Below are 23,381 nucleotides of genomic sequence, written 5' to 3' on the forward strand. Positions count from 1 at the left end.
CAGTGGAAACCAGTGCAGAACCCAGCAACCACAGGGTGCAGAGAAAGAACAAGGCCGCCCTGAGAAGGGGTTCACACTGCACTAGGGGTGTCTGATCTCCCTGCTGGTAACTAGGCTAAATCTTCAAACCAAAAACAAAATGGAAAATTGAAGACAAGAGCTTCAAGTACCCTGTGGCTCTTCAAATTTCATTCTTGTTATCACATTAATTTTGCAGAAGTTCACAAATACATGAAGAGACCGGACTAGTCTCTTTTACTGGACTAGTCATTCTGGAAATATTTTCCCTAGGAAAATATGTAGAATGGGCAGAATTTTCCTGAATCATTTGTGCAAAGTGATGTAAGAACAGACACAGGAATGGAAAAGCAATATAAAATAAGAATTTCCAAAAAGAGGGAAAAAAGTTACTCTATCCACACTTTTAGTCCCTCACAATTCTTAAGCAAAGGAGATACCAATGAGGGACGTTAATGGACCAAAAATGAAAAATCAAATAGAAGTAATTAACAGTTAACACCATCCATGCCTCATAGGAAATTGCTAGTCCCTAACTGAAGAAAATCACATGAGCTGAGTGTTTGTCCTACTCTTGGAAATTATTAGGATGGGAGTTGGAATCTGTTATTCTATCTGTCCCTTGATAACAATGCTTCTCTACCCTTCAGTGACAGTTACCCCTCTTCCTGGACCCTGGCCATGTGAGGCTCTGCATACTCCTGCTCTTGGTTTCAGACCCCAATTATCCCTTCTGCAGGCTGCTTATCCCTTAAGAGAAAACGTGGTCAACGTCAGCCCTCCCCAGAAGGAGTCCTGGTAGCCTGCAACTGCCAATCAACAAGGATTTTGTCTCTTCTGTGAGAAGCTCTGCTATTTACACTCCAAAAAGAAAGGGTTTCAGGTCCATCAACGCTGATGTAAAAAGGTTAGATCTCATAGGAGTTACTTTGAGGGGGAATGCTGAGGTCCAGTCTTACACACCTAAGGTCTCTGTGGTCAGAGATCTCCAGAACCTAAGTAGATATAATCTGTCTGTCCCCCATCCTCTTTAGTCCCCACTTCTCCAAACCTCTCACATCTTCAAGAAAATCACTGCACTTGAAGTAACCCCACTGTTGTAGACTGACTAAGCGGGGCACATCACTGGGTGCAGGCTACCATAAGGCTCCCAATGGTTTTGCCATTTGGAGTGATTTTAAGACTGCTGGCACATGGGATGAGAAAAGCACTCTGTTTTCAAGCACCTGCTCACCCTGGGAGCCAGTATGACAGCAGTGACATACCTTTTCTGTTTGTATGTCAGCATGGCTTCAGCAATGGGCAACTGGTGTGCACAGTTTGCCCCTGCTATGTACTGCGTTATCCGTGAGACAACATCGGGCGCCTCTGGAACTGCAAGAGAACAACAAAGCAAAGCTTTTAAGTGACTTTTCAGACCATCACCACCACTGTCCTCCCATCTGCTGATGGTACCCTGCCATCTGCATCTGAACTACATCTCCCACAGGAAGCTCTGGTTACTCCAGAGCACAGCAAAGCTGTTCAACTGAAAGCAAACATCCTAGGGGAGCATTAAGGTGAAAACATTGGGAAGGAACACTAAGAACGTAAGTACAGACATCTGCACACAGCGGCACTGACTGAAGTGTCGTGGGTATTTTATAGTGGTTAAAAGCTTTTCTTTGAAAACATGTACCTGCCCAGAGTCAGATTAAGGCTTTTTCACACCTTGACTGCAGGTACCTGATGAAAAAGTGCCTGGCCACCCCTCCCAGGTGAGCTGCTCTGCTCACACCAGCATTCAGTGACCTGAATTCCTAATGACCTCAGGGCCCTGCTGAGTTAACTGAAAAAACTGAGACACATGCAAGGAGAGGAAGAGTACAAAGATCACATCTATGGCAAAAAATATACTCCAGAGAGGTGAGACTGTGCTTGATTCAAGTTGACAGGAAGACATTTCCTAAACACCTTCCATATTTCTTCGGTTTCAGGTGAAGACCCTCAATGGGGATCACAGGAATGCAAGTGACCGTCACCAGGCACTTCCATACCTTATCAATGGGCATTTTAACCCAGACTCTTTGTATTTGAACAGTGAACTGTTAAGAGCTACAATTCTCTGCCAGATCTTCTTATGCCATCACAGGGTTTCTGTGCAGTTTCCACTGCACAGATGAAAACGCAGAATGTACAAGATCTGGACTGCACAAAAATAAATAAGGGTTGCAGCATACAACCAGTATAGGAATTAATTCACTAAGGAACAGCTATGGCTCTCGGGCTGGATTTCTACAGTATTATGAAGCATTCCTAACCTAGACACAAAAATCAAGTCTGTACTGACATTTGTCTGCATTTTCAAGTGCAGTAAGGAATTAAAAGAAACCAATTCCATACACCTGTTCTTCCCTAAGTTTAGAATCAAGGAAATGTGTAGACTGTGTTTCTAGTCCAGTCTCCTGCTCAAGCAGGACTAACTTCACCTTCAGAACAGGCTGCCCAGGGCCTTGTCCAGCCACCTTCCCATCTGCTGAAAAAAGCAGATTTACCCGTGAAGAGGTCTGTCTCTCCTCCTCTCATGGCTAGAGGACTTCCAGGAGCATCCTAGAAGTCTCAGGCACTGCAATTCCAACAGGGAGAGCCACACTGCAACCTCCCCACACTCACGGTGCTCCACAAACTCCAAAGCTTTTTCCTTCTAGTGAAATTTCTGTATGGGCTATGGTGCCATGACAGCATCAAATCTCAAGCTTTCATGTAGCCCTAAATTTCAGATGCAAATCCTCCTCTCTCCTGTTTCTTTCCATTCTTGAAGAAATTGATGAAAAAACTCTAATTTTTTAAGCAAATGAATACTTTAACATACAGTAAGGCTTTAACCTGGCCTAGAACAGCCTCAGATGAGAACAGGACCTTGTTGACCTGACCTAGGGCAGCTCCCACTTGTTACCACACGATTGAAGAACAAAATTCTTTAACAAGAAAGGTCCTGCCAGCAGACTTCAGACCATTCTCACACACAACTAAGAGAAGTTCATCTTCCCAGAGTTTCCAGTTTTCCAAGTCTTTTAGGTTGTACAGTTTCTGAAGGAAAGCAATATACTGAACTTGGCAGTGAGATGTCTGCATCAAAGAACAAAGCTGAGAGCCAGGTAAGAACAGCGTGACTCAGAGGCAGCGAGTCAGTGCCTCTGGGAACCAACAACTCTTTGCAAACCGCCACGTGAAGGGCTTACAAAGGTCAGCATCTGAAATGGGAATGTGGTGAAGCGAGGAGAAAAGAGGAACAAAATCATTTGTCTGCTTCCTCTTGTATTTACTTGATCTTTGCTAAAATTACTCATTCAAACTTTTCATCCCACACAGGCCAGACACAGACACATGGTCTTACCAGTGGTCTGTGCTTCAAGTTTGTTGAACAGATCTCTCCAGGCTAGATCTTGGAAGAAGTTGTTGTATCTATAATCTACAGACCCCAGATACTTGGCCACTGGATGAGAGCCTAAGGAAGAAAGGAAAACAGGACAGTTGTTCTTCTCAGCACTTCACACAAGCATGATTTTTATCTGTAAGGAATTAAACTCCAAAATCAAAATTCCACTAGACATCCCAGAAATAAACTTCTTCAATTATAACCAAGTAATTAAGTCCAGCTTATCTCTACAAGAGCATGCAAACAGACTTCCCAGCAGAGACTGCTTCAACACACTGATATCCTTCAGCTGACACTTCCCCCTTCACCCCAACAAATTAAATTTTAGAAGGCCAAAGAAAACGGGACTGGGAAACTGCTGAGGAAATAAATGATGTGGAAGACACGGAGGCCCTATGACTCTGCTTCTCAGTCTCTCAGCTTTGCAAGGGGCTTTCCCAACCAGCCCTTCCTGCCCACAGACTGCACCACACACATCGTGGCTGGGTCACCTCCACCAGGAGGAGCCAGACCTCTTCTTCCCAACACCATTCACACACCACGGGTGTTTTGCAATACTGAGAAGAGGCAGTCGCCCTCAGCCAGGAGAAACAACCCAGGGAAGGGCTATAAGCTCAATAAATACGCTCCAATTAAAGACAGAAGATGGAGTCCAAGGATTACGGTCCCCAGTGAATGCTGGCATATGCATCGGGTCCCAGCTTGCTCTAGCTAAGCCCTGTGGCTCAGCTCCTCTATGAGCATGGAAAGACCTCCTTGCAGAAGCTCTGCGTGTTCAGCCTCCAGCCTGAAGCCCTAGATGGAAATCTGACTTCATACTTACACTGAGGAGGAGAGGGAAGGTATTTGAGTGACAAACACTGCCCTGGGAGGTGTTAAATTTTCATTTTAGGCCACCTGTGTCTCTAAAACAGACAGCACCCTCTTGCAACTACCTCTCCAGTCTTTGCCCACCAGAGAAAAGGTGTGCCAGGATCACACTTCCCAGTCACCACATGGCAGTCGTGCTCAGTATGAGTCCTGTACACTTACAATCAGCCACGAAGCAGCCTCAGAGTTCCTCCTGATCAGGTTATTTTTATCTTTCCTGCGTACCAAATCCTCACATCTTCCATTCTCACATCTCACACTTCCAGAAGCTGCAACAGTTGAGTCACCAGCTGGTAACCGGTAACCTGACAAATTCTCTCGAGGAGACCCCAGTTGCTTAACCACACTCACTGTGCTCCAGTAAAGACTACGGTGGAAAAAACCTGCTAATTTCCAAGAAAAAGAAGTGCTAATTTCCAGACCTCCAGGAAAGGTTCAAGCAGTAGGTCTCTCTGAGCTCCCCTCATTGTCATTAAAGACTGGGGCCTAAGTCCTTTCCTGGCCCCTCCTGATCATGGCTACTTTCACACCCATCATTGCTTCTGCAGTGAAGTTTTATCAAACAGCTCTGCACCATGCACTGGAGAAGCTTTCCCATATGCTGGGAAAACTCATTGCACATGGTAGATGCAGTTGGAGACAAGTGAAAAACAGGAGGTTTCCCAAGAAGTTCTCCCCATGGAAGCTAAATAACATGTTAAGATAGCCCAAACAGCCAAAATAACCCCCAACCTTTTAGCTTATTTTACCTGCCCCTTTTCAGTTGTTTATACAGTGGTTTGGACACCAAAAGAGTCTTCCAGCCATAAAGTCAGTAGCACAAAGCAGGACTGAACCTCCCAGTTGCTTACAGATACTAAGCATTTCTCATTATTAATAAACCACTGCCATTGCAGAGTGTAGTTGTGGATTCAGAAGGTAAAACCACCCTAGGAAATATTCCAACATCCCTAGTTCAAAAGTATTGACAGCAGCAGAGAGGCTTTTCCTTTAAGATATTTATGGCTCGGTCACCATTCTGTCTTTGGTGGTTTTTCAATTGTCAGAAATGAGAGGCTGCTCCTCAATCACTTTAACGAACTGCCAGAAAGCTGGCCAGAAATAAGCTCTTGATCCGACCAGGAAATACTGCAGACTTCTATGGAAAAGGCCCTGTTAGAGAATTTTCTATATTTAAAGTACATTTTAAAAGGATTCACAGTTCTGAAACAGTTTCATTATCAAAGTGTTTTGTTAATTTTTTTCTTTTTTTAATTACAAAACAAAGTTTTGTGACTAAAAAGCCAACCCAAACCCACACTAGCTAAACCCTGTGTTTCACTTCCAAAGAAAGAATATTTTCAAATCATTAATGACTGCAGGACAGAAAACTCTTCTTCTGAGGCCAGGAGACAGTCAGCAAGTGAGGATCAAAGTCTCAGTCACACAGATTCTCATTCAAAGCACATCGAACCTTGCAGAAAATATTTTTTGTTTTCAGTCCCTAAAGGGCTCTCTCTTCTCTTCCTGCCAACCACTTTGGAAACTAAATGCCTTCCCTTACAGAAGGATCCAACTCTCTTCTGCCTTTTTCATTTGACTTCTGCAAATCCTACCACTGAATTAGCAGCCTAACCCCACTGTTCATGGTGCTGGACCACCAGCTTCTGATTCCCACAAGAGTTGCCTGGAAGATTGGAAAACACAGAGAAAAAGGCTTTTCAAGTTTTCTGAAGCCTACATCACCCAAGTGCTCTGTTCACACAAGCCAAGACTTGGACCAGACCAGCTCCTGGCCTCACACCCTTACCACACACCAGCACTGCCCAGAGGTCCCTGCCCACAGCACTGGCGACTGCCTGGCTTCCCAGGCACTGCCACTACAACGTTCCTCACATTTCTGACTAGGACAAGACCCTTAATGCTGTTATCAGTCCACTCTATTTACTTCAACACAGGCCACTGAAGCTGGGTAACCTTCCAGGCAGGCAGGCTTGTTGAGCTGCTTAAAGGGTAGAGATAAGGTGTGGGAAAACTGAGGGAAAAACCTGAGGAGAACAGCACGTAAAGGAAAGGGCAAAAGATGTGCATAATTTGAATAACTAAAATTCTCAGCAGTTTCAGAGCCTTTTAAAAAATTTTCAACCCCTTCTCCATTGACATTTTTTGAGTCAGGCTCACGGAGGCCAGAACAGTTATCACTGTGGGAAACATGGTGCCCAATGAATTTAAGTTTGGCCAGGGAAAGGGCTTCTAGGACATTATTCTGTGCATTTACTGTACTGTGATAAAAAGATATATAAGGATCTCCCTGTATGGAGAAGAAGTGCTTAACCCCTTGCTTCAAATGAAAGGTTTACAAGCAGATTTTGGCATCAAGAACATAAAGATGAAATTCACTCATGCAAGAGCAGCGACACCAGCATTACACAATAATACAAAAGTCTGCCTCATTTAACACCCATATACCTATAGCCAAAGCTTCCAGAAAGGCTTCTCCTGAGGGAACAAAGCACATTTAGCCCATTCATCTTTCTATGAAGAAAAACTGTTCCTTATTTACCTAGAGGGATGATCAAAAATCTCATGTAGCCGAGCCAGTCGGGAGTTTTGTGAGACAGTTGCTCTACAAAGAGCCTCAATACAGCACTGAGGTAATTCTGGGCTCCTGCCACTGCAATTTTAATTGGGTTTGGAGGCTGTGAATTGCAGTTACAGCTAGACAGAAAAAGAGGAAATATATTTGTAAGTGTGCTTTCAACCACATATTTCAGACCAAGTAACAAAAAAAAAAAAAAAAAAAGTTAATAACAATTATGGTAGAACAGTTCCTTCAATACAAAAGGCAATATCACAATGATAATAAGCAGCGTAAAACATTATTAATAAAATACAACATTTTTTTAATTGGTCTCCTTGCTTCTTCTTTCACACATTTGATCATCTAAGGGGTTGGACTCAACTACCTAAGTTAGGATGTACCTACTGCTACTAACTGCTGGGTCAGAGAACACCCTCAGGTACCCACAGCCATCACTAGTATAACTAAGGAGTGCCTTGAGGAAATAATCTGGGAATTACTTGGAGGAGGAAGCAAGAACTATTTTAAAAACACTTTTTAGTTTTTCATGCTTTACTGCTGCATGTGTCTGACCTGTGAGGCAGCCTCCAAAGCACAACCTTTTATGATCAGTGGTGTGGGTGACTTGCATCCCCACACACATGGCAGAACAGGAACAACTTTGCAGGGTTGGTGAGAGCTGAAGAGCCACACAATTCTGACCTCAGGAGTGCAGGTTGGAAGAAGTATGGAAAGGCAGAAGTTTCATCCAGTAGTTGAGAAATAAACTCCCTGGGGCACAGGAACCGAGGGGCTTTTAGAGCTGAGACAAACAACACAAGCAAGGTGAGAACTTACTATCTCTGTATCCTGGAGACAATAGTGCTGAAAGCTGCCTGAATATCAGCGGAGGAGCATGTACAGACCACTGGCAACGTGTGCTTTTGCAAGACATCTGATAGGTACTGAGGAGAGAACAGAACATTTTATAGTCCTTTTATTGGTATAGTTTGCCACAAGAAGAAAATGTGCCTCCCCCCACCTGCTAGGTCTTCTCATACCCAAACTTGGGCACTCTCCTTGTGTATGATTTGTAAGCGATATGGTTGTTTCTCAAACACCTCATCCTTGTGCAGCAGCCAAAGGAAAGCTTTTCCTCTAAAAAAATGGAAACACCTTCTTGACAGACACCAAGAGCATATTCCAAACATGGCATCAACAACTCCAGAACAGCACGGTTTTTATGGCCACAGAGGGCAGGGCACCAGCAGAAGGCTGTTCACTTAGCAGACAGCACTGAGTAAGAGCAGTTACTGTCTACCTGCCTGCTTCTAGAACTGCAGTTGCATCTCTCCCGAATTTCAAAAGCATTTAAACAAATGCAATGTTCTGCCCACCCCTGAGCACTGAAAAAAAGAGATGGGTGCTACCACCATACATGTTCCTCATGAGGGACTGTTTCCTCTCCATGCAGCTAATAGGGAACAATACACAACTTGGGGTACACATGGACATAATTATGGCACTTAGCAATTATCTCACACTTTCAAATTCTGTACGACTAATCTGCACAACCCAGCCAATGCTAAGTGCATGTCACCTGACACTGCAGGCACAAGATGCCAGAACCACTGCAAGATGACCTACAATGCTTTCTGTTCATCTCTAGAAGGCATTTCTCTGTCTTCCAAGTAGAGAGAAACTGTAACTAGTAGCTCAGCTGGTATTTTTGCTCTCTCACACATTGAGACCCTAGTTCTTCCAGAAGCAGAAAGCCAAACCAGACAATGTAACTCCAAGTGCCTGGCATAAGTTCTCCAGGCGACAGTCACACAGCACATGTTTATTGGTCCTCTTCCATGCATAATTTATTGCTTTCTCAGAATAAGGTTCCAAAAGAAGAAAAATGTGTTCCAAACCTGTAACAAACCACCCCTTATTGCCAGCAAAAAAATGTAGTGCTCTGGGTTCTCCTTAACAAAACTATCGCTCAGAAAGGACAGGGTGACATACCTGCAGTCAGGGATCATGAGTGCACGTGCACAGCTACAGAGCTGACCCAAAGTATTTTCTCCTGCGTTCAAAAATCTCAGCCTAAACCACAGGTCAGACCTCCCTGCTGCTTTTGTTCCATTCTACCACACTTTAGAAGAAGGTTTTTAAGTGCAAGGGTCGAGCCGCTCCCAGTGTGCCACTAACCAGAAGGAATGGCATTTTACAGAAGAGAAAACACCTCTGTGGAAACATTCAGGTGGCAAAAGCTTTACAAGACCCACAGCATCTCCTGGTCAAATGGAATCCAACCTGCAGGCACTAAGCACTCAGCAGGCTGCCAGCCCCCACGCACCACCACTGCTCTTCCAACCAAGCAACAGAACCTACTTGGTTAGTGGTAGAGCTCAAGGCCTGTCCATTCCTGAGGAGGAACAGCGCAGGAGAACTGTGCTTCAGGTAACGTCTCCTGCCTTTACCTGGCCTTGCCAGTCAGATGTATTGACAAGAATAATGTTTTCTGGCAGCTGGTCGTCGGAAACCAGGATGTGATTTAGTTGATCATACACTGTTTTCCTGGGGATCTGGAAATAAAGACAGGGAGGAGAGAGAACAGTAGAAGATGTCACCTCTAACCATCAAGCCACCAGCTCTAGTTCCTGCAATTCATGAGAGGTGGTTGTGCATGGCTGGCCAGTCACCCCATCAGCAAAGGCACACTAGAAGCACATTACTTCTTCTGCCATGCACTTTTACTAACATCACTTTATACCAACTAATAGTAGCCCAACAATTTAGGATGCATAAAAGCCAGGAACAGTCTCCTTCAAGGAGGGAAATAAGTGAGTCCTGCAAGCTAATAAAAGCATTGCACATATGCTGTGCACAAGTCAGTCCCCTACTGCAATCCCTAGCAATCTGCCTTAGTTCAAAGGAGTAATTCCTCAACACATCCCTATTCATTTCTCATTCTAACAATCTGTTCCAGTGTTTTCAGTTTATGGCTGGCTGACAAAACAACAAGCTGGCAAATCCCAGCAGATTGGATAGAAGATGCAGTTTTAGCCAAGACATAAATTCCCTCTCTCCTGAAGCTATAGGGCCCAGTTCCTTTCCAGTAGGGACAGAACTCAGACCAGAAGGAAAAGGACCACAGGAGACAGCTGGAAAAGAGGAAAAACTATGGTGGCTGGAGAGACAGCAATCTTTTTCACACCTGTAAGTGGTGGCGGGTGTCTGGAGAGCGCTCATTGTCCAGGCTGTTGGCTCTCTCGTTCTGTGGCCTCACTGGCTGCCTCTCCTTCAGAGACGTGCTTCTTCCCCGACGCCCCGTCTGCTTCCCTTCAGACCTGCTGGAGAGATGTGCTTACATTCCAGAGCTGGCTCGTATCTGAGTGAGACCCACTTCCCAAATCCCCAGATCTCCCAGTCTGGCAATCTCAATAATGTGAGTAAAGGCACTGGGGAATTGTGGACATAGACCTGAATTAGCTTGAGACCTGTTAGTTCTGCTTCTGGTAGTGCAGAGTGCATGGTTCAGCTACAAAGCACGTTCCCAGAAGTCCCAGGAAGACTTCCACAGCCCATGCTTAGACCCACACCACTGCTCTGCTACTGCTATGCCAGCATAATAGGATCCAGCCATGATAACTGCAGAAATCACACACAGAAACACCTCCAAAAGAACATCTATTTACTTGCAAACCAGAGAAACTATACAGTTGGATTGCTGACGCCCACATTCACTGTCCTATTTGGGAAGGTTTAAAGGTTAGACTTGACAACAGCTTTCAGGCCAAAATCAGCATCAGATATTGACTCAGCAACAGAGTCAACAGAAAGCAGCTCCAGAGTTCTATAAAATTTCCTTGGTCATGGAGCAGGTACAACACAGGAGACTGAAGCAGCCTCAGAGCAGTGCTGCCCTTCAGGGTTCTGAGCACTCATTTACCAAGTGCTCAAGACCCATCATTCAAATGCCAAAACACAAGGAGGATGTCCCTGCAGTCAATGGCATCATGACCCAATCCTAGCAGGCTGTCCCTGGCTTCCTGAGCAGCCCTGCAGCAGGCACAATGCTGACCCCCCTCTCTGTACCTGGTGGACGGGATGATGAGGGACTCTGTCTTAGTGATCTTCCCGCTGGGTGGGAGCTTCTCAACAAACACATCTGGTGTGGGCAGTTCAGCCTCCTGGACCTCAGCTTGCTGGTTAGACTCCTGCAAAAACACAGGGAACAGAGTTACCAGGAACAAACCCTCCCCTCTTCTCACCTGGAGAGCTTCGATCTGGCTGGGGCACATTGAGCCTGCCTCCTCCAGGCATGCCACTCACTGCCAAAAGGGAGGAGTCAATACTGGCTATCTGGGGTTACCAGTTCCCAGCTCTGCCTCACAAGGGAGCTCGAGGTAGGAAAGGTAGGATGCTATTTGGAACAGGCACTCTCCCACTAAAAGCCAGGGACATGACTCCTCCTGCAATGCAGATTAATTCAGCTTACCCAAATCAACTAGCAGAGAGAGAAAGACATGGGATAAATGTTACACACCTCATGTCCCCAGGAAAGCAACCTGAGCTTCGGGATTTTTACCCCAGGACCAGCTTGATTTCTGCCAATTCAAGTTGAAGTAATACTTCTGTCTAATACAATGGAATGGGCCTGAGAACCCTTTTCAGGACAGTACACATGCTCAGTGGCATACTTTGGGCCAGCCTTCCTCAAACTAAAAGAAAGGTTGTTTGAACAGAAGGCCACGTAGAGCATTTCAGCTGCAAAGAGCTGAAAGACAAGAACCTCCAACAACCAAGGTCAGGAGGAGAGCTCAGTGTTATCTTCACTGCAGCTGATGTTACCCATGGAAGCTGTGTAGCATGTGCATCTATATGGACAGACAGAAACATGGTACAGAATGCAACTCACAGCTGACACCCAAACTGACAGGAGGAACATCAACAAATGCATTTGCAACTTACATAAGGGACAGTGTCAGAAATACTGTCTCCTGTATGTTTGGTTCCAAGACTCTTTGTCTTTTCAGGCACTTCTACCTGCTTGAGAGGAGAAAAACCATCAGGAGGTTTAGCACCAGCACAGTTTCCAGCCACACCCTCTGGATCAGGCTGCTCAAAAGATACACTTCTCTGTTTAAACATGGCACAGCTCTGCAGGATGGCCAGGAGTGCTTCCTGGTCACACCAGGACCAAATATATTAGTGTGGGATGTGGCTGAGCTCATGCACAACACACAGCAGAAGCAAGGAAGTACCCTGGAATGGGACTGACCCTCTATGCAGCCAATATACCCATCCATGAGGGGATGGAAAAAGGGCTGAGCTGCCTCTCAGTGTTCACTCTCAGTCACCATGAAAAATATGCCAACAACAGTGTAAAGCCTCCCCCAAACAGTGCCAAAAGTCCCCAAAACTCCCAGGCAACATCTCTCACCCTGTCAGTCATTTCAAGCACCTGAGAATCTGAAACTACTCATACCATGAGCAAGTGTTTAATACATAACCTGAAGATGTATCTTTAAGTTAATACAGTATTTGCATTAAAAAAGAAAACAAAACAAAAAACTCAAACCAACCAACCCAAAAACCACCTCAACCCCCAAAGAAAACCAACAACCAAACATGTTTTCTAGGTAGAAAATTCATATCTCTGCATCCAAGTCTTTGGAGGAGGTCAGAGAGGGTGCTTTAATTTACACATGCAGATGGAGTTAGTGTAGGTCTGCTATATTACCTGCAGATGGGTAACTCTTGAACTGTGACTTACAGGACTTGATGGCTCTCTCTGGCTCCTGATGCTATGGATGCTACCAATTTCTGTCTGAGAGCTGGAGTGTGACAGTCCTTCAAAATAAGGTCTGAATAAGAAAAGCAAAATGAGTTCCTTATTATCAAAAACACCACAGAAGTCCACCATGTTCACAGCAAAGCAACATGACTGTTCCCAGGGGGTCCTACTGCTCCCCAGTGGTTCCAGTAAAATTTATAGGCTACTTTTGAAAGGAAAGGAAGGTCTCCAGGACAGTAAGAGAAGCCAAAAAGTCCAGGGAACCCTGTCTAGCCCTGACACTGACTGACCATCACACAGGAGACTATTTTTATAAAGCTCTTACTAGGAATGCCTGCACACTCTCACACTACACAGCAAACAGTAGCTTTTGCTTCCATAAGATCCAGGATGGGCATGTGGTCCAGCATATTCCCACAGCAGAACAGAATGCACACTGACCCCACACAAGCATTTCTGTCCTTACTACCCCAAGCACCAGGTGCAAAGTTTGACAATGACCATCTTGTTTCACGTAGCAAATGCTGACTGAACTACACAACATTCCAGAGAGGGTCTAGCTCCTGACTGAAATACAGCAACTAGAATTACTGCCTCCCCTCCCACCCCCCGATACTCTGCTCCTGCAGGTAAGTGACTCTTGGTGCTAATATGCATTTTATTTCCAGCTTGCATCTGGATTTGGCTGTCAGCCCTAGGCTCCAATTACACATTTGCTCAATAAGATAAGGTAGCACACACACAATCAGATTGTGCTTCCACATAAGAGGCAGCTCATCACACCAGGCTACAAGACTCAATTACAATTTCAGGAACTGATTTTTTTTTTTGTTGCAGAAAAAAACCACCTACAAGCCAACAGCATTTATCACATCCTCTTCAAGATATGAACTCAAGAACTGGACACAGCAAACCACAAAGCATCTCTCCAGGACCAGACACAGTAAGTTCCAATTCCAGCATTATTCCAGTAATCACACAGCCCAGAACAGTTAGCTCCTTGGCTCCAGGGAACAGGATATGAACTCTCAGTGTGCACAGTAAAACTTTCTGCTTGTTTCAAACCACTGCTTACCATAACACATCTACTTTCAAAGCCCTTCAAGGCAGGGCCTACCAACTGGTGATATCTCAGGTCAAGCTCCAAACCTTTGTAAGCCACCAGCCCCAAGACTTATCACTACTGCTCCACTCTATCCTCAACATCTTCTGGCTCACTGACAGGGAACAAGTCACTCCAGACTCAGAATCTATTCTTAGCCCAACCAGGTTGTTCTACATTAATGAGTATATTAGTACACCTGACAATTAGCCAGCATTTAGTAGATGCTGTACTGACCAACTGAAGCAGTCAGCACCCCAATGCTTTGTTTCAGAGCCATCACAACACTGAAGGCCTGAGCATGCAACCACACACCAGTCAGAAGCATAAGTGCAGCTCAAACAGTTCTTGTGTCTTCAGTCTTTATTGGGCAGGGATGTGACAGAGAACCCTGTTAGCTCAGGGTTCTGTATCTGCTCAAGACCCCGAGCCAGCAATCCCCAGCTCAGCTCCACAGTGCTGTGATTGACCCACACATCAGTGCCCACAAAAGCCCTTTCAAAACAGGCTTGAGTGTATCTACATGTGCTGCAGTCAGTGCCCTTGGGCCCTGAGGAATTAATTTGTTTTCTGCAGTTCTGTTTCATTAATTGTTGCAAAGATGCTCCTTCCACACAGGGAATTACCGGCCTTTCCAGAAAGACAGTCTGCCTTGCCCATCCTGTCACTACTTCTGCAGCTTCCAACACCACCATCTTCCGCCTTAGCACACACGTCCTATCCATTTCTACCACCTCCCCAGAACTCTGCCTGCCTGTCAGCAATTCCTAACCCTGTGCTCAGGTGGCAGGGTAGCAGAACATCTGCAAAGGGAACAAGGAAGAACTGAGACTGAGGAGAAGTTAGAGCCCACACACGCTACCTCAAGTTCACAAGCAGTCATTCCCATTCTAACAACACACACTAGGGCTCCAATGAGGGGAAAAACCAGAATGGAGGTGTGGGTATGAAACCAAGATCTGATCTGTGCTGACACTATGCATGGTCTCTCTCTGGTCCAGCATAAGCTGCCTCACACTTACTTTAACTTTGGCTTTGGAGTGCTCAAGACACTGTCATCATCCTCCATTTCTGGCCCGCTGTCACTGGGGTTCTCTATATCCAGCGTGTCATACAGAAGGTCCAAATCCTCCTCCACCTCTGGAACGTGCTCTGCTGGGTCCTGCTCTGAATCCAGAACCTACACACAGGAACAAAACAGTATCACTGAGCCTGTTAGGAGACAGACCGATCCTATATCACTTGTACTCTCCCCAGGCCTGCAGTACACGGTCCTGGGAGTAAGATTCTATTCCTGGTGCTTGGATATTATATCTGACAGGAACATTAGGTGTATGAGAAATGCTTGTTTTGGATCAAGCTTGTCAGTGCCTGGTTAAGCAGGAGTTTCATATTCGACTAGGCATCCATGAGCAAGCCATTTAACTCTAGGTTATGTCCATTATTCAATCCCATTCTATAAACAATGCTTTAAAAAGGCCACAAAGGAGCCCCAGTTTTCCTAGAACCAGTACAAAATTCCAGTGTTCCCAACAGCATAACCTGTCTTGGATTTTACTGAAAAAGCTGCCCTGACAACTCCCAATTTGATACCCAAAAATGCCCACAGGAGGCGCCTGAAACCTGGACGAGGATCCACTGCCACCCACACACAAGGCACAACAGACACCTCACACTGAACTTTCGTGGTTGCTTCGCACATCCCCCAGAGTAAGCAGGGAGTTGTGCCCAGTTCAGAGCTTGCTTTTGAGTGGCAGCTCTGGGAAAGCAGCAGCTCAGCTGTCTGAGCCCTTAGCTATGGGTGCTGACTCTGCTGAGCTAACTTGGGAAGAACAGCAAAGCCAACAGGACTGTTTGAAAGCATAAGGAAGCACGAGGAGTTACTCACTCTTTCCCACAAGCCACAGAATCAACACATGGCCAAACAGCCAACTGAGTTGTTAACTGTTTTTATATTAGACACTTAATGTTACACAGGGGTTCTGGATCTGTTTCATCATTTTCAGCTATGACCAAACAGCTGACTCCTGTGGATCTGTGCTCCCTGTCCAAGTTTTACATGCCTTGCCTGGTGGTTCTAGTAAGATGATCAAATAGGCTGGGATTGAACTTCACAAGCAATATACACCATAGACTATTTGCCTTTGAAAGGGTCAAAGATAATTTCAAAGCAGTCTGCAAAACTAATGAGTACACACATGGCTGCCAAAATCTGCTTTTGATAAAACCCGATGTAGAAAATGTTTGCTGACATTTAGAAGCTGGCCCTCAAGCCTCCATGCAAGGCCAGGGTGTAAGGAAAGGTCACATCCACTGCAGCCTTGAAAACAAAATGAAGGAAACGATGGGAAAATGGGAGAGTGTTCCTGAAGACTAAAGCAAGATGCTCCAAGCAGAGGGCAACACACAAGACAGGAAGGCTTACAGAATTACTTACTTACCTCATCAGACACTTTAAACCTCTTCAGCAATGCCACAACCTTCTGTTTGAAGTTTTGTTGCTGTAAGTTAAAGACACTTTTACATAAATAAAGCATTGAATGAACTGTTTTCTCCCAGTCTGCAAGAAGCCCAGACACACCTCACACTGGTGCTCTAGCTGCTGCTTCAACTCAAACAACTCTTGGCACCACAGACCACATCTCTGCTCTTCTTACATTGAAATCAGCTTTTCCACACCTATGATAATTTCCTTCCTGCATCACCACAACCTAGGTCCCACTCCACCAAGCAGTATAAGTCTTCTGGCCCTGACAGATGGCACACCACTCTCGGTTGCACACACAGTGGATAACAAACCATTTTATCTGCCAGATCAGCTCCTATACCTGTTTGAAAGATTTTTGGCAAACATTTGACTGTCAGCTGTTCTAATTCTTAACAAGGGTGAGGGGTTTGGTTTTGTGGTTTGTTATTTTTTGGGTTTTTTTAGGAGCTTGCAGTTCATCCTGGCAGGTTCATTTATTTGAGTATTTGAGTAGCAGCACTGGAGAAAAGTTGTGGGGCTTGTCCTTAGCTCTCATCCCTATCACAAAAATGCTTCCCAAGTCATAGCCCCACATCCTGGACACAGCAAGCACCAAGTCTGAAACAACACAAGCCAAACCACTGCACTTTGTGTTTGCTTGCTCCTAAGAGCCCCCTCTTTTGCAGGATGAAACAGCTGAGATTTGCCATGAGCTGCCCAGCCCTTCTCTGCCTGTCACTGACCAACCCAATATGCACATTCTGGAAGATACAGGAAGATGAGAAGGGCCCAGGGTTGAGTGCTGGTACAGAGCTTTTGAAGTGGCATCCCTGTGTCAGAAGGAAAGGGAGAAGAAAGTGGTTGGTACCAGGGCATTCTTAGTTGAAGAAAGTTCTTCACTTGCTGGCTCTCTCCTGTATCTCACGTGAGTTCTTCTTGCAAGTCCAACTGCTTGCTCCCACTCTGGCCTCAGACACTTCATACAAACCCATGCCTTCAAAACTAGCCCTTTACCTCTGAACTCACATCCTGTGAGCTGCAGCCACCTCCGTAGACAGCTGAAGTTTAGGTGGAATAAATGCCCCAGACTCTTCAAAGACTGCCCTATTTCTGTCCCCAATGCACCTGTGAGGCCAAGATGCTCTCATGATAGTGAGGGTTTTCCTCTGGCTCAGGACATCAAGCAAAATCATCCATCACACAGACCACCTTGGACCAGCTGGGCAGTCTGTGGAGGGAGGACACAAAATGCAGTAGCTAAGGTGACGTGGCAAGAGCTGTTTGCTGGTCTGAATGGTTTGACAAGAGAGGAGATTTGGTTTGGAGCTGTGTTGATGTTAACTTAAGTGGCAGCACCAAACCCAGGTTTGCACCAGTCGCACACGCTGGAGGTTCAGTATCAGTTCACTGATCAGGGCCAGAAAGACTTTCCTATTATGAGTTGGTTCCTTAATAATCAAGTGGTGGATTTTGTCCTGGCTGGTCACTGATACTTCAAAACAATACTAAAGACACCAAGGATATGAACTAGCACACTCCTGGTCTCATAGAAAGGATTTTCATGTTGGTAGATTCAGGTTAAAACAGGGTTCATTTCAAAGCTTATAAAAACATGCATATCAGAAATAGCCTTACAGGTGGTACAATGACCTCCAAACTTACTCCTAAGACCAAAACCATACCTAATCCATTCCGGTGATTCCGAGTTATTGTCACCACTGACATGCATGAACGCTTGTGCAAGCAGAAAGCTGAATTATGGACTGGTCAAGCACAAGTCCCTGCTCCATACAAGTGCAGCACTGCAGGCACACTTATGCTTGTGTGAGAGGGTGGATAGCTGCATGCATCTTTCTGAAGCTTCTATATATTTAATATCCAGCTATTTGTTTTGCCTCAGCACCACATGCAACACCTCACGTTCATCTATCAAACTCCAGGCCTTGACTAAGCTGCTTCATTTTGAAACCCTCCTGCTGGCCTCTCCCATGCAGAGCCCAAATAGAAGAGCTTTCCTTCACTTACAGCTGCTTTCAGGACTTACACGGGCATGGATCCTGCACTGGCTTCTTCAATGAGGATAGAAGTTCATACATTTGCATGATTTTTGGAGCTCCTTAACTTTGCAGCCAAAGGATACCAAAGACAGCACATGCACGCAACCTTGGATGGTCCCACTCCCTGAACTGGCTGCTTTTCCTGGCTCTCTGCATGCTGTGACAGTGCCCCCAAGCTCTCTGCTGGACCAGCATGTCTAGTACTGCTGCTCCCACAAGCCACATGCACTGCACATCCTGGCCAAACCCCGTCAGTGTTAGTATAACTAATTTCCACCGACCCTGGTTATGGACGTCGTTCTTACTATCGATCTCCGCTGCTTCTTGGGCTTCCCCAGCTCGTACTCATCATCATCCAAATCCTGAACAGAAAGAGGATTCCTGTGTTACCTTTGTGATTCTGTGACACGTGAGCATTTAAGCACTAAAAATGTTCCTTCTATGAAGATGAACCTGCGGCCCTGTCTTCCAGGCATTCAGCATTTGCCTTAATTGCAATTATGATGGCAGAGGGAAAAGGAAGTGAACCAGGTCTGCAGACACAGGCATAACAGCTCAGAGAGGCAAAACAGCCCTAGTTTTACATTCAGGGAACAAGGACAGTCATAACCCCATATTTTGGTGGGTTCCTCTCTCAGTACCCTCCAAGAGGTGGAAGGTAGGTGATGCCAGAGTCTGAAGGCAAATAAGACCCAAACTCAAAAGCATCTCACATCTAACCGGTGGGTTCTTTGTAAGGACCCATTTTGCAAAAGGTATTAAAGACTAAAGGCTGCCTCTGACCCCACTGGCCCTTTAATTACAGTTGGGCTCTTGGAATCCAATCACCACTGTAGAAGCAATAGAGTCATGCCCTGACAATTAAGCAGAGAAACACATGGATACTAATGTTTTTTAAGGGAGATCAAGTCCAAACATGTGAACAGATAAATCATAGCATGGTAGAAGAAAAGGGTTCTTGTGCAGGCTTTGTCCACTGCAGCTAAACACTTGGTAACCGTCTCACACTGGCATGGCTTAGCTAAAGAAACAGACTTTTAGTTTCAAGCATGAGCTGAGAGTGTACCTGCTCTACTGAGCTCACAGAGAGAAACCATGCCCTAAACAGTACCTGGCCCTGCACGGCATCATCACTGGCCTCCTGCTCAGAAGAGAAGCTCTCGTACTCTTCCTCGGAATAGTTGTCTGAAAGGGAAGGAAAGAGGGGAGAGATCCTGTGAAACTCCTTTAAGGTGAGGGCACGGTCTCATCTCAGGAGCAGAAAAGGCCGAGTCACAAATCAAGAAAGGAGGTACACAAGGAGAAGTTAAATTAGCAGATAAACACAGTGCTAGAACCAGTGAGATGGGAACTGTCTGGAGGTAAGGAACAAGGAGAAACACTTCCAGTAAGAAGGAAGGACCAGCACACGGATAAGGTTCCTTGACACACCACCTCCATTTACCCTGGAAAGGACCACCTGGTAGACAGCAGCAAGTAAAGAGGTTTCTCCACAGGGGAAATTAATTTTTCCCCTAACATGGGCATAACTGCCTTAAAGGAGGAAGTAAAACATGAAAGGAGAGCCTAAATCCTTTACTGAAATGACACTTCAGGTGAGCTACCTGGACTCAGGCAACAACACCTGAGCACCTGTGTGAACTACCTTCAACAGTTGACTCTTGTAGCAGTGAGCAGAAGCTGGTGCCACAAAAAAAGATGATCCCAAGTAGAAACCCAGTGTCTTCCCTATATAGCGCACAACACCATGGATTTGCACTCATTAAACCAGGCCATCTACAGTCGTTAAACCAGGCCATCATCCACAGCAAAACACGTTGCAGGTTCACAGGTCTCATCTAAAGTTAATGAGATTTATTGCAGAATACTCAAAAGAAAAAGAAGATGGAAGAGGAGCTTAAATGTGAATCTCCTGAATACAACACTTATCCAGGTGAGAAGCTACAGGTTCTCAACTCACCCCCAAGTAATGCTGGCAGAGCGTTGGTGAGAACACAGCTAACTCTTGCTGGATGGTCAGGTCTGGTGTGGTATGCAGGAAAAGCTTTGACAACTCAATCCCCCACTCCTGTCACACTCCCTGCTTACACAGCAACTCGTTTGCAAAGTGGGTTTCCTTTGCATTAATCAGTTACAGATACAGCAACTTGTGCAAGCCAGCTCTCGTTTGTGCCAGGAAGCATCTAAACCCAGGTGGGGTTTAACTGCAGCTAGTTCCAGAAGACACTGGTCCTCAGAGCATGTGGTTGTAACTCTTACCTGTAGACTTGATTTTCTGGCTGGCCTGCATGGTGCTGTCTTCATGGTCGATTGGCTGGCTGGACAAGGAGAAGATCCAGATTTCTGCTACCTTCACTGCAGCCTCCTTGATGTTGCTGAAAAGGCTGAGAACCTGGCCACCTTCTGTTGGGTGCTGCATGACCTGGGACAGAAATTAAGCAGTACAAATCTGCATTTAAATGTACTTACACTTGCATCATTTGCATACCACGAGAGCTATTTATGTTAACACAGTTACTCCACATTTCCAAGAACAGAAGCAAGCCAAGACCCTGCAACTGCAGGAGCCACTTGCAGGCAATACACAATGTTAATTGAGATTATATCTGACTACTAATGGAAGTGATGGAAGGAAAGAAAAAGCATTCTGAGCTTAACAGCTATCCTTGAAGCCCAGTACTTGACTACCTCATCACTATGTATCGGCTTCCAGGGCACAGTACTGATTTGAATTATCAAGTCAACCACCTTATGAACACCTAATTAAGGAACATAATTTTGTCTTAAAGCCCTGCAAAAGAGTCAGTAAATGCAAAAATTCTTGGTGAGATACAGACATAAAGTGCTTCCTAAAGCAAATCCCTACTCCAAAGAGCCAGCCCATGAATGTCAGAGGAACTGGCCACCCCAGTATAATGAAGCAGTAGGTCATGAAAAACAAGACAGTGGTGGAGGCAGAGACATCTTGGCGCAGGTTTCTCAGTCCTTTGCCATCACAGGGCTCTCCCCAGAATGTAAGTCTTCTGTTCCTCTCTTGCCCCACCAGAGCCAGCAAGCACATCCCCGCTCCTGCACCTCAGCTTTCCAACACACACCAGGTTGCTTCATCAGCTCCTCACGTGGCTCTAAACAGACCTGAGCTGATGAGGAACACATGCCCTTGCCCTGAAACTCTGCTCAGACCCTCAGCTCCAATTCACTGCTTTGTTTCAACAGTTAAAAGAACTTTTTTTTTCTATTTTTTTAAGGAATGAGTCAGTGCAGTTCAGGGGTCATTATCCTATAAACTGCAAAGGGAGGGGGGAGCTTGTAAAATTTGTTTTCCTAAAGAATTCAATTTCATAAATATTCCAGATGAGCTGGAGAGCAACTATTTCCTAACATGGTGCACCTCTGAACATTTTTGACCTTCTGATCTCAGTCAGCTGACATTACAAACAGACATAAGAGAAAGCACATGCAGCAGCAGCAGCAAATGCCCAACACTTAGAAGTTCCCTGATGGTTCTAATTAATGGACCTACATGTTTTCTGCCTTACAGCAGTATTTAATTTCTAGTTCTTCAACAAATCAAACACAGTACAGGAAAAATGTTAGCTGCAACACCAGAAACCTGGCCAACTCAAATGAGTTCACCATTTCCTGCAAGACTGAGGGAAGCTGAACTCACAGAAGAGAAGTAGTCTTTATAATTAATTATTTAATACAGTAATAACTCACCACAGCATAACACCAGCTTATTTTGGATAAAAATTATTTGTTGACAGAATGCAGTCTCATGAAAAATACTGGGATTAAGCTGAGTTTGCTACTGCTAATCCCACCCCTAAATACTCAGAAACAGCAGGGCACGAAATAACGAAGCATTCACTCAGAAAGCCTTAGTGAATAATTTATCCCTACTTGATCCCAGAATTAATTTTATCATTTACTTCTCATGAATAGAACTCCACCTACATTACCAACAGCCATGAAATAAGAATGGCAAAAAGTGTTTTAAGCAAAATGGAAGAAATTACTTAATGCTGAGCTGTCATACTGTGGCACTGAGAAGCCCAGCAAACCTTGCCTTAACTTCACCATTTCTCAGGGTTCAAAGCCTGCCCAAGTGACCCTGTCTTGTTCTGCACTTTTGATCTGGACATCTAACTCTTAAAAGAGCCATAAAACAATAACAAAACCCTCACAAGATCATAAGCTAGCCTTGTGAAAGCTTTAGCTCTCAAGATACGATGCAGAAAACACTCAATATTATTACTCAGTAGTAAAACCCATTTAAAATATTGCCCTGTGAATTTTGATTACAGCTATTAAGACAGATATATGAAATCCTGCTAGGTACTTCTCAATGGGGAAAACGACAACAATGGGTTTGAAGAGAAGGGAAAACATCCACCTGTGTAGACAGAGACCATGTCAAGTGCAGCTCACCTCAGCCATGTTGATAGACCCCACAGCCAGAGTCTTGTAGCCTAAAATGGTTCGGTTCTTGTAGCGCTTCCGCCGCTGCAGCATGATCTGAAGCTTGTTGCCTTCTCTCTTCAAGAAGTGAGGGTACTGCAGTGGGAAACACAATGGAAAAGTTCATTACTTTTCTTGACAGTATCTCCCGAGCTACCTGCTCCACAAGCAACTTCCATTCCCAGGGATTAATTCCAGGGCTTTTACAAGTAACTACATCAAACTCACACTCGGGGGACAATCCTTCATTATCCCCTAGAAGACCTCAGCTCTGCCTGAACAGCTCAGCCAAGCACACCAAAAACACAGTCCAGGGACACAGAGGAACTGTTCAGTTTGGGAAGGGCTGAACCCAAGCCTGGTTCCAGGGAGACGAGCAGCCTTCAGGAGACACTTTCCCCAACAGCTAAATGGAGGCTGCCCAGAACTGGAGCCCCCGAGGTGCCGCCTGGAGCTGCCCTGCAAACAGTGGACAAACAGGACATTCCCAGGCAAAGGCTGCTTCCATTGCAGGCAAGACCTACTTTTTCTTTTTCCTTGGAACATTATGAAAATAACTTCCTGCCCATCAAAACACTTGACAAATACAAATACCAAATGCCACCAGAAACCCCTGAGATAATAATTTGCAGTCCAGAGCAGGCCTGACTGCTCCGCA

At 45.2% G+C, this 23,381-nt stretch overlaps 1 protein-coding gene across 10 annotated transcripts in view; it reads right to left on the bottom strand.

Moving 5' to 3' along the window:
• Positions 1–23,381, bottom strand: part of PACS2 (phosphofurin acidic cluster sorting protein 2) — a 78,749-nt gene that overhangs the window by 21,341 nt on the left and 34,027 nt on the right. For 2 of the 10 annotated variants that reach the window (XM_050306776.1, XM_050306770.1), the window contains exons 4-18: positions 22,694–22,819; positions 20,522–20,684; positions 19,374–19,447; positions 18,544–18,624; positions 16,180–16,239; positions 14,761–14,918; positions 12,616–12,706; positions 11,811–11,885; positions 10,935–11,056; positions 10,054–10,186; positions 9,317–9,421; positions 7,704–7,810; positions 6,849–7,003; positions 3,395–3,505; positions 1,284–1,392 (exon numbers count right to left, since the gene is read on the bottom strand). In XM_050306776.1, coding sequence (XP_050162733.1) covers positions 1,284–1,392; positions 3,395–3,505; positions 6,849–7,003; positions 7,704–7,810; positions 9,317–9,421; positions 10,054–10,186; positions 10,935–11,056; positions 11,811–11,885; positions 12,616–12,706; positions 14,761–14,918; positions 16,180–16,239; positions 18,544–18,624; positions 19,374–19,447; positions 20,522–20,684; positions 22,694–22,819 — 1,670 coding nt within the window. Of the gene's footprint in view, positions 1–1,283; positions 1,393–3,394; positions 3,506–6,848; positions 7,004–7,703; positions 7,811–9,316; positions 9,422–10,053; positions 10,190–10,934; positions 11,057–11,810; positions 11,889–12,615; positions 12,707–14,760; positions 14,919–16,179; positions 16,240–18,543; positions 18,625–19,373; positions 19,448–20,521; positions 20,685–22,693; positions 22,820–23,381 lie in introns of all 10 variants that reach the window. The other 8 variants (XM_050306775.1, XM_050306769.1, XM_050306774.1 and 5 more) reach the window with 6 other exon arrangements.

Source organism: Myiozetetes cayanensis, unplaced genomic scaffold, assembly GCF_022539395.1.
Source record: "Myiozetetes cayanensis isolate MyiCay16 unplaced genomic scaffold, myiCay2020 scf12, whole genome shotgun sequence".
Taxonomy (NCBI): domain Eukaryota; kingdom Metazoa; phylum Chordata; class Aves; order Passeriformes; family Tyrannidae; genus Myiozetetes; species Myiozetetes cayanensis.